Genomic DNA, 16,312 nt, shown 5'->3' with positions numbered 1-16,312 from the left:
ACTGTAGTTAGAGGGCTAGAGCAAGGTATTCCTTCTTCATGCTAGTGATGGCAGCAGAGCAGAGATGGAAGGAGCTCTGTTTTGCTTTGGCCTTTTGTCGGCTTCTGCCTGGCAGGGATCACATTTCCACATCATGATCATCTGCAGCTTCTGTTCCTTCTAGGCGGCTAGGTGCTCAGGCCTGGGGGGGAGAGGAGCAGGCTCATTACTGTGCCAGCCTCTCAGTGCAAAAGAAATTATGTCCCCAACCTCATGCATAAAACATTGAAGCTGAGGGAAGCGTGAGGGGAGTCAGCCAGGTACAGTGTCACAGCTGCAGGAGAGGTTGGACTGTGCAGACCTGAATGAACAGCAGGTCAGTTGAAACAGAAAGAAAAGATATACTCCTCTGGGACTAAAGATGAGGGACTTGCAAAGTGGGATTTTGTTTGTGGGGTGATGCGCGTGGGCCACTGGGACATCTACCCTGCGTTTGCCCTTCCCCCTCGAGAGGCCATGGATTTGTCTGGACGGCTCCACTGGATCAGGAAGCGGCCATGGAGAAACCGGGCCCCCAGACGGGACTTCAGCAGTAAGTGTCTCAGTGCGTGCATCTCTTTGTCACTTTTAAGAATTGTGCTTTGCTTTAAAGCCTCTAGAAGGTGATGAGTCATTCTGTGTAACGTGGCCTGTGTACTGTGAAAGGGAATGTCATTCTGACTGACAGGATTCATCCTGTCTCAGCTTCAAATGTTGTTTTAATAGTCTCACTAATTCTTGCTACAAGACTAAAGTAGAATAAAGTTGAAAATAAATTATATTTTTATCATTTACACAAGCACCTAGTTTTAGCATTATCTGTTAAAGCACAGACTTGCTGTCAGTCTCTCTCTGTGAGCATACTTAGCTTCTCAAAATATCTCAAGGCAAAGTTTGACTTGGCAAATAATCAAGCATTCCTTCAAGTAACATGACATGACAGAAACAGTCATCAAAACCATCAGAAAGTCAGTAAGGAGGTCATAGTAGCCCATTCTTTAAAATACAGGAATAAAAGTGCAAAAATGAAGTTTTAAAATACAGGAATAAAAGTACAAAAAGTAAGCATTAAATATTCTGTGCTATACTGAACTGGCAATTCTTGCACTAAAATCTTGCAATGTCACTTTCAATTTGTTAAATTCTCTTTATCTTTGTCAGAATTGAAAAACAGAGCTACTAATGAGCAACTGTGAAATAGTCACATTACCAAAGCTATGAATTACTAAAGGAAAATAACTCAACAGCAATGACAGCAGGGAAACTTAAGAGATTGCATCCCACACCTCTCTTGTGTCTACGAAAGGGTGGGGGACATCAGCTGTGCATTCCTTTCATTTCTCAGCTATTGCACCTCCTGCTGCTTTTCTCATTCTGGCTGATGTATCTTCCGAGAACATTGTGACATGACCTGCAGCAATCCAGGAAAAAAGTACCACAGCCCCCAAGAGGCTCACAGAAGCTCATTGCCAGAAAATGTATGAGACAGCAGAACATTACAAATATATATTTTGAAGAAATTAACGGCCATGATGATCCACAAATGAAACTCACATGATTTAATAAATGACCCAAGTAATGTTTAAGCTATTGCAACAAAGCTGCAAATTTAAATTTATTAAAAATAGTGTCATGTGAACTAAACAATATGTAAGATTCCTCATTTGTCATACTCTCTGCTGTCTTAAAACTGTAACAGTGAAGGTTCAATCTATTGTATAATCAAAAATAGTGTATGATAGATTAGGTATGATATATATATCAATCTATGACTAAAGCCAAGGGGCATACAATAGACATAGGTGGAGAATATGATTTAAAAGAAGGCCCAGGCAGGCTTATCTGATTACTTGGGCTTTTTGTAGCTCAGAGGTGACTGGTTGAAATCTAGGCAGTGACATAGGCCTCTCTGACGGGAATTCCTAAAAGGAGCACTACATAATACTGTAGGTTTTCTATCTTCAGTTTGTCAAAGGACATGTTTCACTTGTTCAGCCTTTAAATGCCTCAGCTCTGCCATGTGGATAGTGTGATGATTTTGAAGAATCCAGGTATGTTACATTCAATTCTCCTGTCAAAAATGAGGGATGGAACAGTGTGCTGAAGAATAATTGTTATAGGATTGCATTTCATACTTTACTGAGCATCTTAGCAATGTGTTGTTTTATAGTGATTTTATTGTCTATAGTGGTTTTCTACTACATGTGACTTCCAGAGAATGTAAACAGTTGATTTTTGAAAGATTTTAGTGTTTTTATTTTTCTTTAAGTGCTAGAAAGTTTTGTACATGTTAAAATTCTTTCTCTGCTTATTCAGTCATCCATTGTCAGAAAGCTACTGTTAGGGATTCGGTAAGAGAAACCGAAACCAGTGAAAGAACCCACTTGCAGGAGCTGATAAAGCCTAGCCGTGATCCAAAGAAAGCCGTAGTCGAAGAAACGAGCCGAGAGTCCAGGGGAAGCCAGAGATCCAAACAGGGAACGAGTTACCGAAGCCAAAGCGTGATCCGAAACCGTAGACAATAGAGCAATCCGAGAGTCCAGGGAAAGCCAGAGATCCAAACAGGGAACGAGTTACCGAAGCCAAAGCGTGATCCGAAAAACCGTCTTCAAAGGGGGAAAAACCGTAATCCGAAAACCAAGAATGACACAAAGCAGAAGAAGGAGTAGCGCAACTAGGAAGCTCGAAAGGAAAACCAATACTGAGCGAGGAGGTAGGAAAAGACAGGCGTTTAAGTACAGGATGAGACGGGGGTGTGGTGGTGAATAAGAAAACTGATAGGTAGACTGATGAAGTAAGGCTACGCCTTCTTCTGCCTCTTCCATTGCCGGGAGGCAGGGATTGTAACAGCTACTAGTCCTGGTGATGATTGCAACTAGCCCAAAACTGTAGGGCCCAATGGCAGGACTAACTGCACTCACCCTAGTCATGCTGCCAATCTATCACAGAGACACAAAGAAAGGAAAAATTCAAAACAGCCAATCAGACCTAACCAGCAAGTACACAGATGCTGGGACAAAGCTTGTGCATCCAGAAACAACAAGGAGATAATGCAAACTCCATAGAGAAGGTATTTGGCCAGGACTTGAAACCAGGACTTGGGCACTATAGGGCATCAGCCTTAACTCCCATGCCACTCACAGCCACATTGTGCTTCTAATTATTTTTGTGCATGTTTTCGGTAGACATGTTGGTGGCATGCTTAATTGAATAGATCTGATAACTGAGATAAATGCTGTTCAGTTCTTCTGAGGCAAGATTCTTCTAAGCAGGATTCTGTAGTCATATTTGTTCTGTTAATTGTTTGTAATGTCTCAGCTGCTGCATTACCACATGATAGCTCTAAGATAATTTAAGTGAAAATATGATAAATAAATTAGGGGAACTTATTGCCTGTGCAGGGTACTATGGGATACAGCAATGATGAGATGACTTCAAATTAAAATGGACTGGTGCTTTTGGAAATGATTCTACTCAATCCTTTCTTTTTGTGAACAAGTTTTCATTTGGAGAGGAGCACTACTGAAAAAGTTAATACCTTAAGGACCCCTAAAATGCCATCTAACAGCTATACGAGAGCCACCCTACAACAAGGCTTTGACTCTGATCTGCAGCTGCATTCCCCTTGACCCAGTGTGACCCCACTGGCACCATGGATCAAAGCAGCTGAGAGCTCCATATACGTAACATGTAGACAGGTCAGATCCCGTGATGCCAGGGGAAGGAATGCAGAGGCTTCCAATTTAGTGCCTGAACTTTTTAGAAGCAGTCTGACCAGCCCACCAGATCCATTTTTGCTGCTGTGAGACGCCCATATAAGAGTCACCATCCAACAAAAGTTCTAAATGTGACCATGGAATGTGTGTATTTGGAATAAAGGACAAACGCAAAACAACCTGTTTCCGCTATTTATCCATCACTGGGACTCCAAAAATATGTAAAAATGTGCTGACAGGCAGGAGACTAGAAACTGTTTTAGAAAGTTGTTGTCTGGGAGCCACATACAGGTATTGAAGTAAATGTAAGTGGATAATTCCATGGTAAGGATTTCTGGAGGCAGAACTGGAATTATCCTAAATTCTGTACCAGGAAATAGGTCATCCGCAGCATTCAAGTCCCTGTCCTAAATTGGAACCACGGCTAAAGGTTTATAGAACGGTACTGTAATAGAAGGGCATCCTTAGAAGAAGCCAGTTTCTTGGTTTTCCACCTAATATCAAAGAGGCTGTACACTGGGTGTATAGACAACCTCGCCCTCCAGGGTGCGACGGCAGCACACATTGCAGTACACAAAGAAAAAAGAGAGCTGGATGATTACTTGAAATGTGGAGACTGAAGCACTCCATCTTAGTCCCACTCCCTTTTGAAAATGCAGTGCATTCATTTAAAGGTGATCAGATAATTCCAACATACAATAAAAATTCCTTACACTTATATGGTGCTTTTGTGGACAGTTCACTCAGAGTGTTTTACAGGTAATGGGGACTCCCCTCCGCCACCATCTGCACAATGTGTAGCTCCCACCTGGATGATGCAGCAGCATTCAATCACTGGGGAGGAGAACAGAGTAAAGAAACCAATTCATAGATGGGGATTATTAGGAGGCCATGATTGGTAAAGGATAGGAGGGTTAACACCCTTCCATATAACCTTTATGATGAATAGGATATTTTCTGCTAATGGATGGATGCTCAGCCTAGCCTAGCAAAATTATCATTTCTTTCTTGGCATTAATGTACTCTATAACAGCTACATTCAAGAACAATGGTTTACAGAAAAGTCTCTGTGCAGACTTTATCAGATATATGGATTCTTATATAACTTTTAACTTACACCTCTCCCAATTCATAACATTAGTATATCTTTTAAATTAAATTATTTACTGTACATCTATAGGCTGCAGTTAGGTGGTATCTGCAATTGTAAAAGAAAAAGGTTAACTTTGCCAGGGCTAGACTGACACAGAAGCATTTGTTAAATTGATCATTTTATCATTTTTATCAATTATTCAGACAGCCCACAAATCAATTAATTGGAGCTTACTATAATGGCCACTAAGAAACTTCCTGATCCCCAGGGATCTAGTGGTGGAAAAGGAGAAATGCCTCCTCAGAATATCTGTCAGCTTTGCAGCAGCTGAGCGCACTTGTACAAGAAAGCTAAGTTTAACTCAAGGGTAAGATCAAGATACTTGGATTTAATAATCAGAAGAAAAAAGTTCATCATGACCTCAAGATAGTAATTATATGGCAGTTTCACTTAGCATTATGAAAGTTTTAAGAACACCTAAAAAAACCTAAAAAACTTGAGAATCTCCTTTCTCCTGCATTCTGGGTTTTTGCACTTTTGGAGAATGTCAGAGTGCTCACTGTATGCTGCATGGTAATTTTCACCTGTGATGCATTTCTTCTTAAAAGTAATTAAATAAATAGTTTGATCACTTATGGAAAATCTGTTTTTTTTATGCTGAAGGGTATCCAAATTATCCTCCAAATGATCTGTAAATTATTGAGAGACTTTAGAAATTGGTGATTTAATTACCACATATAAAACCTGTAGATCTGATGATCTCGAAATCAGGAGACACCTATTATACACCAACATTGTAAAGCTTACAAAAACTGAACAAGATTCCCAGTGACAGCTGACAAGTGATCCTTAACAGAAGGATAGCATGTGTATCCTTCCACTGCACACGGTTCTGCTCAAACACATAAAGCATTTATCTGTAGCTCACCAGAATCAATCAAGTCCACGGAATTAGACCTTACCTTGTACAGTTGAGGAAAACTGGTTGAAAAAAATAGTATTTCACATTTAAAAGAAACAGGTTTGACTTTTGGTAGATATCAGCCAGAGTCACTACATAATCATAAAATAGTTCTGCATAACAGAGTTGCTAGAAGCATATTGATCTTAGCATCTCATCCACTCTTTTCTTAAAAGGAGCCAGTACATCTGCTTTAAAAACACATCTGTGTGATTTATTTCAGACTCCCAGAACCTATGCCTACTGTTCATAGTTATTACATGCTAAAAGCTAACTACTTCCCAGTGGTGTCCTGTGGTTTGTGATTCATTTTTAATTCTTAAATAATCCATTGAGTTGACTTTGTTAGTGCTTTTGATGATTTTGAATATTTGAGCCATATCCCTTCATATTCTTCTCTGTTCAAGACTTAAAATTAGTTTCAGACAATACAATGACGTATTGCTACTGCATTGTACAATATTGACATACAGTATCATTCCTTAGTTTTAATAGTGTACTTTTAACTATACAGTACATCGATAATGTATATCTATAATGCTTACTGTTTTGTTGCTTCCTTTGTCTAAAAGACAAAAACCTAAATATTTCACATTAGTAATTTTTTCAAGTTCAGCATAGTTTATGTTTCTGCTACCTGCACAAAATACTGTACCCTTGTCTACATTAAATGTCATCTGCCAGATGTTTGTCCAGTGCAAAAAAAAATTTGCCACTCGTGCAGTGTTTCTGTTTCCACCCTCTTTTGGTAATATTGGTGAACTTGACTAGTTTATGTACTAGGAACAAGTAATAGGTTTATTCCATGCTGGAAAAAAGAAGAATGAAAACAACGTTTCGGCCGTGGAGCCTTCTTCAGGTGTGAGAAAGACAAGGCAGTAAGCAAAGGTAATGTAGCGGGAGAACAAAGGCTGGGAGAGAGGAGGAGCAAGAGGCGGGAGCAGGGGACAGAAAGAGGCGAATCAAGAGGTGTGAAGTCAGAATAGGTGTAGAGAGGTGTGAAATGAAACCTCCAATGAATGGAGAAAATTTAGAAGAAAGTAGTCTGTCGTTAAGAGAAGGGGGAAGGTGCAATCCTAGTTGCAGGATAATATTGGTTTCTGTAGTCTTTCTGATGTATGAGTTCAGAAAACTTAGAGAGATTAGAGTGGTCATGGCCGTCAGAGGTGAAATGGGAAACAATGGGCTTGGAGAGATCTTTAATCTTCACAGCCCTAACATGTTCTCTGAAACAGTCTCCGAGTCTCCTTCCTGTTTCTCCAAGGTAGATGGCTGGGCATTTACTGCAAGAGATACAGTAAATAAGGTTGCTGGAGGTACAAGATGCCATTGTCCTGAGGGGCCTTGAATGAGTGTTCAAACCAAAATTATCCTGTAGCTAGGATCACACCTTCCCCCTTCTCTTAACAATAGACTACTTTCTTCTAAATTTTCTCCATTTATTGGAAGTTTCATTTCACACCTTTTTACACCTATTCTGACTTCACACCTCTTGATTGGCCTCTCTTTCTGTCCCCTGCTCCCCCCTCTCGCTCCTCCTCTCTCCCAGCCTTTGTTCTCCCACTACATTACCTTTGCTTACTGCCTTGTCTTTCTCACACCTGAAGAAGGCTCCACAGCCAAAACGTTGTTTTCTTTTCAGCATGGAATAAACTTATTACTTGTTCCTTTGCAGCCTACACATGCTGACACAGCTACCCACCTGAACTAGTTTATGTACTATACTACAATTTACAGACACACAGACAGGGAGAGAAGCTTGGGGTCAGAGCATAGGGTCTGCCATTATACAGCACCCCTGGAGTAGTTGGGGTTAAGGGCCTTGCTCAGGAGCCCAACACAGTAGGATTCCTCTGCCGGCTGCAGGATTTGAACTGGCAACCTTCCAGCCACTGGCACAGATTCTTAGCCACAGAGTCACCACTCCGCTGTATTTACTTGGTATAATTATATCCCCCTTTTATTTGAATGGGTGCTACATACTTTAAGCAATTTTCAGCTCATTCAGTATTAGCACCGTGAGATGCTGCTGAAAGTGGGACTGGAGTCAGGGACTGGAGTTTTAGTAGCTGTAACACTGTGCCTTTTCTGTGCCAATATTATTTAATATAGGACTTGTCTTTCCTTAGGTTAAGGTATGTTGTCTATTTCATCTGGTCAAAATCTGAGTGACATATTTATTTAATGCATCAGTCATTACCCCTTTCATCCATTACCCATTAATGATTTGTCATTAATGTCCCTAAGACATTTGACCATTTATGGTTGTATTGCTGTCATAATACTGAAGAAACACTTTATTACTAAATTCAGCCTCCATTACAATATTTGTTCCTATCCTCTCAGACTTTTTAATATTATTTTAAAGAAATACTGGGATAAAAAATAAAATTTAACCCTTTTATACAATTATACTGCTTGCCGGGATAGGGGTCATCTCCACAACACTGATTTGAATAAAGCAGTTAAAAATAGCTGGATAGATATATTTTACTTTTAATGATACTTTTTTCCCTTTTCCCCTTCTGTTGATTTTAAAAAGAGAACACGTGGACAAAGCCAGAATGAGTAAACCATTCTCTTTATTTTATTATGTACTTTCTTCTTCCATGCAATTTCTTAATTGGCCTATTGAACAAATTGGGCCACTGTTTTCCAGCCTTTGGGTCACTTCATCTTGAAATGAATCCGTTCTGCACATCAAGCAGAATGTCTTTGAAGTGCTGCCATTCATTCTCTGCAGATTTCATATCTATCCTGTCGTATTCTACTTTTCTTAATTTCTGTTTCATTCCTTCATCGTCTGCATTCCTCAAATTGTAAGCCTTTGCTTTGGACTCTGTCTGTACAGTTTCAAGTTATAGCTCAAAGCACAGCATATTATGATCACAGTTCCCTAATGGTTCTCTTGCCTGTTTTTCTCACTCCATCTTGATTGTATGAAAAAAAGAGATCAATGCAGGAATTCCTAATTCATAAAAGGGTGGAGCAGTGGCTCTGTGCCTGTGGCTGGAAGGTTGCAGGTTCAAATCCTGTGGCTAGTAGAGGAATTCTACTCTGTTTGGCTCCTGAGTAAGGCCCTTAACCCCAGCTACTTCTGGGGTACTGTATAAATGTCTGACCCCAAGCTTTTCTTCCTGTCTGTGTGTCTCAAGTTGGGGTACGTGAAAAAACAAATTCCTAATACAAGAAATTGTATCTTGCTAATAAAGTGATCATCTTATCTTATCTCTCTTAATAGCATCTGTGGCAGGTAGGCAGTAATTAGGCTACTAATTTCAGCTGACCTGTCACTAGAGGTCTTTCATGTGTAAATAGGTTGATATGTGGTGAATTAGTTGATTAATTAGGTAATTGTTGAAGAGCTGAGAGTCACATTCTTACATGGTGTTAATTTGGATTTGGTCTGTTTTAGTTTAGTTTTTATAAACTGATTCTTAGGGAGAGCTGGAGTAGGGTTGCTGAAAGTTGTTTTTTGTGGTGTATAATGAAGAACTTTACTAAAATATTTCCTTGTATAGTATCTCTGTTTTCTGTTTTTTGATAGTTGCTAAGGTCTCATGAGCCTTAGCATCTCTCTCCCATTGAGAAGCAGGCCTGTTGTTGCATTCTACTATATACTCAGTCCAAAAGCAACAGCCATGTCTACGATCTTCCACTGCTTAATTTTACATTGCTTTTTTTCACACTCTGTGAGGAAACCATTTCTTGAGTGAACAACTACATTTGTCATATGTTTAATATTCAAAGACAGCCAGGGAGCTGTAGGGCAGAACATTTTGAAAGATGTAATGAGTTTTCATATTTTAAAGTAAGCAGTCTAAAACTGTGTTCTTGAGGTCTTAGATGCACAATGTGTGCTTCTTTGCTGTTCCCGGCAGAATCTCATTACTTTGTCTGTTACATTTACCTTTCTGATGGCCCTGTCTTTACTTAAAGCACATCTGGATAATATGGATGGTTTTTAACATTCTGTACAGAGTGCTCTCTATAGAAGCTGTAATGAGCAAGTGGTGGGACATATTAAAGGACTAAAACGAATAGGAGTACTCCTAAGTGCTGTGATAAATAGCTAGCAGATTGAAATGCAAGCATCCAGGTTACTCTAATAAGGCCGCATTGTCTCATGCATGATAGAAGGTTAGGAAGCAATAGGAACAAAGGTGCAGGTTTGTGATTTATATAATTTCCTTAACTGGATCCAAGGGGAAGTCTGTCAGGATTTAACAGCTGATAACACCCTCAAAACCCTTAAAACCCAAAATTATCTCCTTTGCCAAGTCAGAGCACAAAGGACAGTCTTAACAACATGTAGTGTGACTGAGTCTACTGCAAGTGTTATCTCTCAAATGCACTCTTGTTCTAAGTGGAACATACTCTTCAGAAAGAGGTTTTAAGGTCTGTACAGTACGCAATGAGATGCCAAATGTTAAAGTGCAGACATTGATTTCACAGTCGACAAACTCCAACTGAACGGCACTCAGTCAGGGACTCATGAGTAGGCCCCCTCATGCAATGGAACTCCAGAGCAGGAGAGAGACCACCTGCGATTGAGAAGTCTGGTTCCTGAGCTAATGCTGTGCCTAGTGGTAATACCAAGTTCAGCCGGTACTTTTCAACCTCTAGCACAAGCTCAGGGTCCGTGCCCCCCAGTGAGATGATGTTCCATATCCAAAGAGCCAGATTTTGTGGCCAAGATCTAGTCCATCTAGATTGATCCTGTTCATGCCTGTCACCTGACCGGCATTGCATCCGACCCCCATTCTTCACCTCATGGCCAGACAGCCCACACGATGGCTCCACGTCACCATTTCAGGCTGAGCTAGGAGGCACGTAATTGAAACAAACCACACCATAGGTTTTATACCATATACCATAATGATTTTATACTTTATTTTGTGAATGAAGCATTATATGTTCTCAGCTTCAGTTATAAATATTTCTTAAATTATAATTTTAATTGCCATTATTTCTAACATATTGTAACGCATACGGCCATCAGGGTGTGTAAGAGCCGGCTTACCAGAGCAGGTGACGTCACCGCCCTTCCCTGTGATAGCAGGACTACAGCTACTGGGCTGTGGAGAGATCTCTCTTTAGTTCACCGGGCTGGGTCCCTGTTGAGTGACGCGGGAGTCTCGGGTTCGAACCCCCGATAGTGCGGGGCCGACCTAATGCGGCAAAGGCGCCCGCCTGAACCCCCGTAGTGTTACATTGGTGTCAGCAGTGGGATGGGATAGCCCTTCGCCGTGGACGGCGAGTTAAGTGGGGGAGAGTGTAACGCTTACGGCCGACAGGTACTGTGTAAGCGCCGGCTTACCAGAGCAGGTGACGTCACCGCCCTTCCCTGTGATAGCAGGACTACAGCCACTGAGCTGTAGAGAGATCTCTCATTAGCTCACCGGGCTGGGTCCCTGTTGAGTGACGCGGGAGTCCCGGGTTCGAGCCCCCAATGGTGCGGGGCCGACCTAATGCGGCAAGGGCGCCCACCTGAACCCCGTTGCGTTACAATATGTATAATTGGGAGGTCTCTCTTTATAAAATGACAGAATACTTTGCTGAGCTTATAGAAGGTTTGATGGTTGTCCGTAGCACATTAGATGACTTATTTTATTTTGACTTTTGAAATATTTTATTTTCTTTTGCCACATCACTTTCATCTCCCCATTATTTAGCAGTATTTTAAATAGCACCCTAAGGTTTCAACCTTTTTCATGCACTCTGTCATGATGGGACAAACAGGAACCCAGAGACATGCTTCCTACTGGCCAGGAGAGATGGGGATTTAAGTATTTCATCCACCTTATTTCTCATTGTCTACTTGGAAAATCAGTTGTGATATCTTGTCTAGTCTTTTCATGCACATAGAGAAAAAAGAGTTCTTCAAAGTACAGAAGAACATTGGAACGTGTGTGAAACATCTTACTGTCATAAGGTCTGCACACAAAAACTAACAATGATATCCAGAGGTAAAGTTCAATAGATTGGTTTTCTGTCTTTTCATCTATAAAAACTCAACAAATGCAAAGTCCATCCATTCATTTGCAAACTGCTTCATCCATCACAGGGGTGTTGGAGCCCACCCCAGAGAGCAACAGGCACAAGGCAGGATATATCCTGGATGGGATGCCAGTCCAAAATGCAAAGTCATCTCTTAAAGATACGGAAATTTAACCTCTTAACCAATTAACCAATAATTAATTATCCTCTTGTGTGGCTATTTACCATAGTGGCCTGTACCACCATAGTTTGTACCAGTAGTGGTAATAAAATAAATCTTTAACTGGGTCAAGATTAATAATTTCATTAAAAAAGTGTTAGCTGTGGTCTTTAACAGACTATTTAAATGTATTAGTCATTTAAAGTGGAAATATTTTGATATATGGCAAAAACAATAGTACAAAACAACAAAAAACATGTTTTACAGTCTTTTTCAAAGCATGTGTGTCTGCCTTTCGCAGGAAAGGAGTGAAGTAGTACGCATACTATATTCATATCATGCGATGAAATTTCACAGAGGTAATGTCTTTTATCTAACTTCCACTAAATCTGACATCTTAATGCAGTTGTCATACAGACCACTGTATATGAAATAGGGTCTTTATACAAAAGTGGCTCTAGAATGAAAAATAACCAGCCCAATAACTAATTAGTTAAGCAAACAGTGAAATATATAATTTACAGCAAGTGGAAAATAAGAGATACTTTCTGTTTCTTTCCACACATATTTTTCTTTGTTTCTGGAAGATTTTCACTTCAAAACAAGTGGTCCAACCATTAAAGGCATTCTTTCAGAGAAGATATTGAGCCTTTAGTCTAGGTCATATGAGTTCAGGCTACGTCATTGACTGGCCATCACTGGAATTCCATACACATTCGGCTGAGCAGGTTTGAACCAGCCAACTTATCTTCAGCTTCCTATGTAACATGACTCTCATGATTTTCCAGGCACCTGTGATCTTGCAGTATTGTCTACATGTTTTCAGAGTTTTCAGAACTCACAGTTCTCTCATTCCTCTTGCTAGTTCGAGACCCATACTCTGCACTGTACTGACTATTGACTGGGATAAAGTGAAATTTTCTTTACTGGTTGTTTAAAGAAATAAATATACTGATACAATTTTTTATTAAGAAGAAGCATTTATTGCTTGTGTTATTATGTTTTCTCACTTTAAATTAGTGGGTCAATGTTTTTGAAAGTCACAAAGCCATTCAGAGTTTGACTCTCATACAGTATGTCACTTTTTGCAGAAGGGGTTTTAGTTCACTACAGAACATTTAGTTTAAAGATGCCATAAATGGATGGTACAGTGGAATACTTTTTGGGTGTAGTGCCCAGTCCTGGGAGCAACAGCCACTTGTCAACTCTACATGAAGAGCAGTAGTAGTATTCCGTACTTAAAATGATCTGTTGAGCAGCAGACAAAGGATATGCTACTGTACATCACACTGTAATTGTGCTCATCTGGCCAGCCAATTCTGAGGCTGATTTAATCCTCAGTCCTACCACTCCAGGAAGGAGTAGTCTTAAATGAAGCTATATAGCAATAAAATCTCATTTTTCCCTTTAAATGGGACATAAAACAGTTCAAGGAACTCATTAACCTTTTAAAAAACATCTGGGCTGGAAGAATAGCCTCTTTCTTTTCATATTCATTTCCCCAGCAGGGAATCAAGTAGTTGCTATTTTTAGGGTTTTATCTGATGTTCTGTCTAATGTTTTTTATAAGACTTGCAACAACAAGCAGATATCCTCTGACATGCAGCTTTTTTCTAATCTGTGCTCTATGAATATCCCCTCTCCAATAACTATGTAAATTAGTGGCACATTTTCAGGTCCTCTATTTTATCTGACTTTGTAAACATTAACGATGACATCTCTTATCACTCACAAAAAGTATAACTTCCACATATAAACAGGTGTAAAAATAATAAAAAATCATCTGGGCATTTTCTTAAACATCCTCCATCTATTAAGTGATTTTATTTTCTCTGTGCCTTCCTTTCTAGCTATAATTACTAATTATTTGTTTTTTTTACCCAAAGCAACTTATATTTGCAGACATTTATATAGCTGGGAACCAGATCAATTTTGGTGAAGTTCCTTTCTCAAGGGGGCAACATCATTGTCTACTGCTCCAGGGGTGCTGTACAATGGCTGACCCTGTGCTCTGACCCCAAGCTTCTCTCCCTATCTGTGTGTCTGTGTCTCATGGAGAGCAAGCTGGGGTATGCGAAAAGACGAATTCCTAATGCAAGAAATTGTATGAGGCTAATAAAGTGATCTGATCTTATCTTTTCGAAACTAAACTCAGTTTTGCTTGAATTTGGGGTAGCATTGAGGTCTCTTTTTAGATTAATCTTAATCTATGTAAATTTTAGGACAATGATTCAATTTCCTTTGCTAACATTTGTATTTTACATAAGAAGATATGTCAAAGTAAAAGGATGTAGCGGCAAGGCTTATTAAAATACAGGACTTAAGTTTTCTGCTCCCTTGCCAGTGAGGCCCCATCTTTCTCTTCATCTCTGTGGTGCAGCCACAGAGAAGCTATTCATGCAGGCTGATTTAAAGATGTTTTCTTTTGATAAGGGACAGCTCCCAAATGGGGATGCACTTAGCTAAGCCTGGCTATCATGATCAATGGTCATCCACTGGCGCCTATCTGTCTAGGGAGTGCCAGATGGACATCTGGACTGCATTCCTAAGTGTCAGGAGTAAGTGACTCATATCTCATCTTGATCAACCAATCAGGAACTGGTAGGGCCGAGTAACCCACGTGGGTCTCTGATGCCCATGAAACTTTCAGCCAATGAACGAGCTGAAGTTCCTCCAGGTAAAAACAGCAACACAGAGAATTTCTAAGGGGAATTCTAAAGAGAATTCCAGGGGTGCGAGACAATTCCAGGGCGGGACGGCCAAGGAGCAGAAAGGCTCCCAAGGGCAGGACATTCTTGCAGCGCGCCTCCTGACCATCCTGAGACTCAGCTCGGACAACCACGTAACGGCCAGTGTGTCCGAGTGCCAGAACTTTCCTTTGTGCTAAGAGTCGAGAGCGGAGGTTGCCAGACAGTAACCAAAAGATCCACCCGAGGTTAGCATCAGCAGCAAGCCTCGTGAACAGGTCAGAACGGTGGACAGCTGAATCAGTATTCAGAACTAGCGCTTCATCAGGAATGAACCGGTCCTCTTCCTGACCTGCTGGGACCCACAGTCATCTTTTCTCCTGTGCACAAACTTTGCTAGTTAAGGCCAACACTAACTAGCGAGTCTTCAGAGAGCAGCACATCGCAGGAACTTCTCTCAAGCCGCACAGCACAGCCTGGCACGGAGCCAGAGAGCACGGATTGGACAGCAACAAGCCTGCAACTGCTTCTTTGTGCCTGCAGGAGATCTGAATCCCCAGAGATTGGATGAGTATTCAACTTCATTGCATTACTGCTCGAGAATTCAATTGTTATCCCAACCAGTTGATATCAATTTAATTCCTAAGAGTTATGTACTTGTTTTGAGTATCTAATGTAGAAGTTGTAACCAAGTTGAATTACGAAACGGTCTAAATGAATGATATACTGAACGTATGTCCTCTTGATATATGTAACTCTTCGTAACTGATTGAATATATATCTTTTGTATTCTGATAACCCTCACGATAAGATCTGTTAGGTTTACATGCATATTCTATGTATTAATAAATGTATCCTCGTGTATTAGTACTTGTGTGTGTGCGTTGTTTGACTTATATCGTATGGTTGGATTCTAAGGCCATCAAAAGAATCATTTCGTGATTTACTGCTACAATTAATAATTGTCCCAGTAAATGCCCAAACCCCTACAGAACCGGTGCCTCGTGAGAGCACACTACAAGGATAACTTTTCAAGATGAGGCTTAATTTTCCAACTGATAGTAATAGACGTTCAAAGATATTGACAGGGAAAATAAAGTGAAAAACAGAAGCCTCTTATCTGTCAGACATTTTTTTTTTCACAAAATCAATTGCACAATGAAAGATTTCTTAGACTCCTACTTCTTTACCCTGACAAGGTAAAGTATATCTTACAATACAAGGCACTTTTGAAGAACAAGCAGTTTTCAGTGAGTTACAGTTACACTAGAGAATAAACTGTCAAATTGAGTGTTCAAATTGAATTTGAGTGTGAGTGTTCCAAATAAGTAAAAAAACGTAAGTTAAACAAATCCCTCCGAAGTAATCTGGAATATCATAAAAAATTGTTTTGATTTATTCACATTTGTGAAGGAATTTAAGTATCCAAATAATGTTAAGTGTCAGTAACAGTGCCTTTGATCCCTAAACTGGGGTGAGATTCCCGAAAATGATTAATCTTAGAGATTAACAAGCAACTTTACGATGTACTACGTAACGTACGTGCTACTTTTTTGTGTGTTTCTCAAAACCCCTCTTAATCGGTCATTTTACGATCTAGTATAAAGTACTTCTTTGTTGACCCCGCCCCTGAAGTTGCTTAGCAAAAAGCTTCACAAGTCGATTGAAAACAATCAA

General features: G+C 40.1%; 1 protein-coding gene across 3 annotated transcripts in view; it reads left to right on the top strand.

Moving 5' to 3' along the window:
* Positions 1 to 361: 361 nt before the first annotated feature.
* Positions 362 to 16,312, top strand: part of ripor2 (RHO family interacting cell polarization regulator 2) — a 112,231-nt gene continuing 96,280 nt past the window's right edge. For all 3 annotated transcript variants that reach the window (XM_088928526.1, XM_088928524.1, XM_088928529.1), the window contains exon 1: positions 362 to 571. In XM_088928526.1, the coding sequence (XP_088784652.1) occupies positions 439 to 571 (133 nt within the window). In that variant the 5' untranslated portion in view covers positions 362 to 438. The remainder of the gene's footprint in view (positions 572 to 16,312) is intronic.

Source organism: Atractosteus spatula, chromosome 12, assembly GCF_055471065.1.
Source record: "Atractosteus spatula isolate fAtrSpa1 chromosome 12, fAtrSpa1.hap1, whole genome shotgun sequence".
In the NCBI taxonomy this organism is placed as follows: domain Eukaryota; kingdom Metazoa; phylum Chordata; class Actinopteri; order Semionotiformes; family Lepisosteidae; genus Atractosteus; species Atractosteus spatula.
The sequence above is the reverse complement of the archived record's forward strand: the minus strand, read 5'-3'. Positions and strand labels throughout refer to the sequence as shown.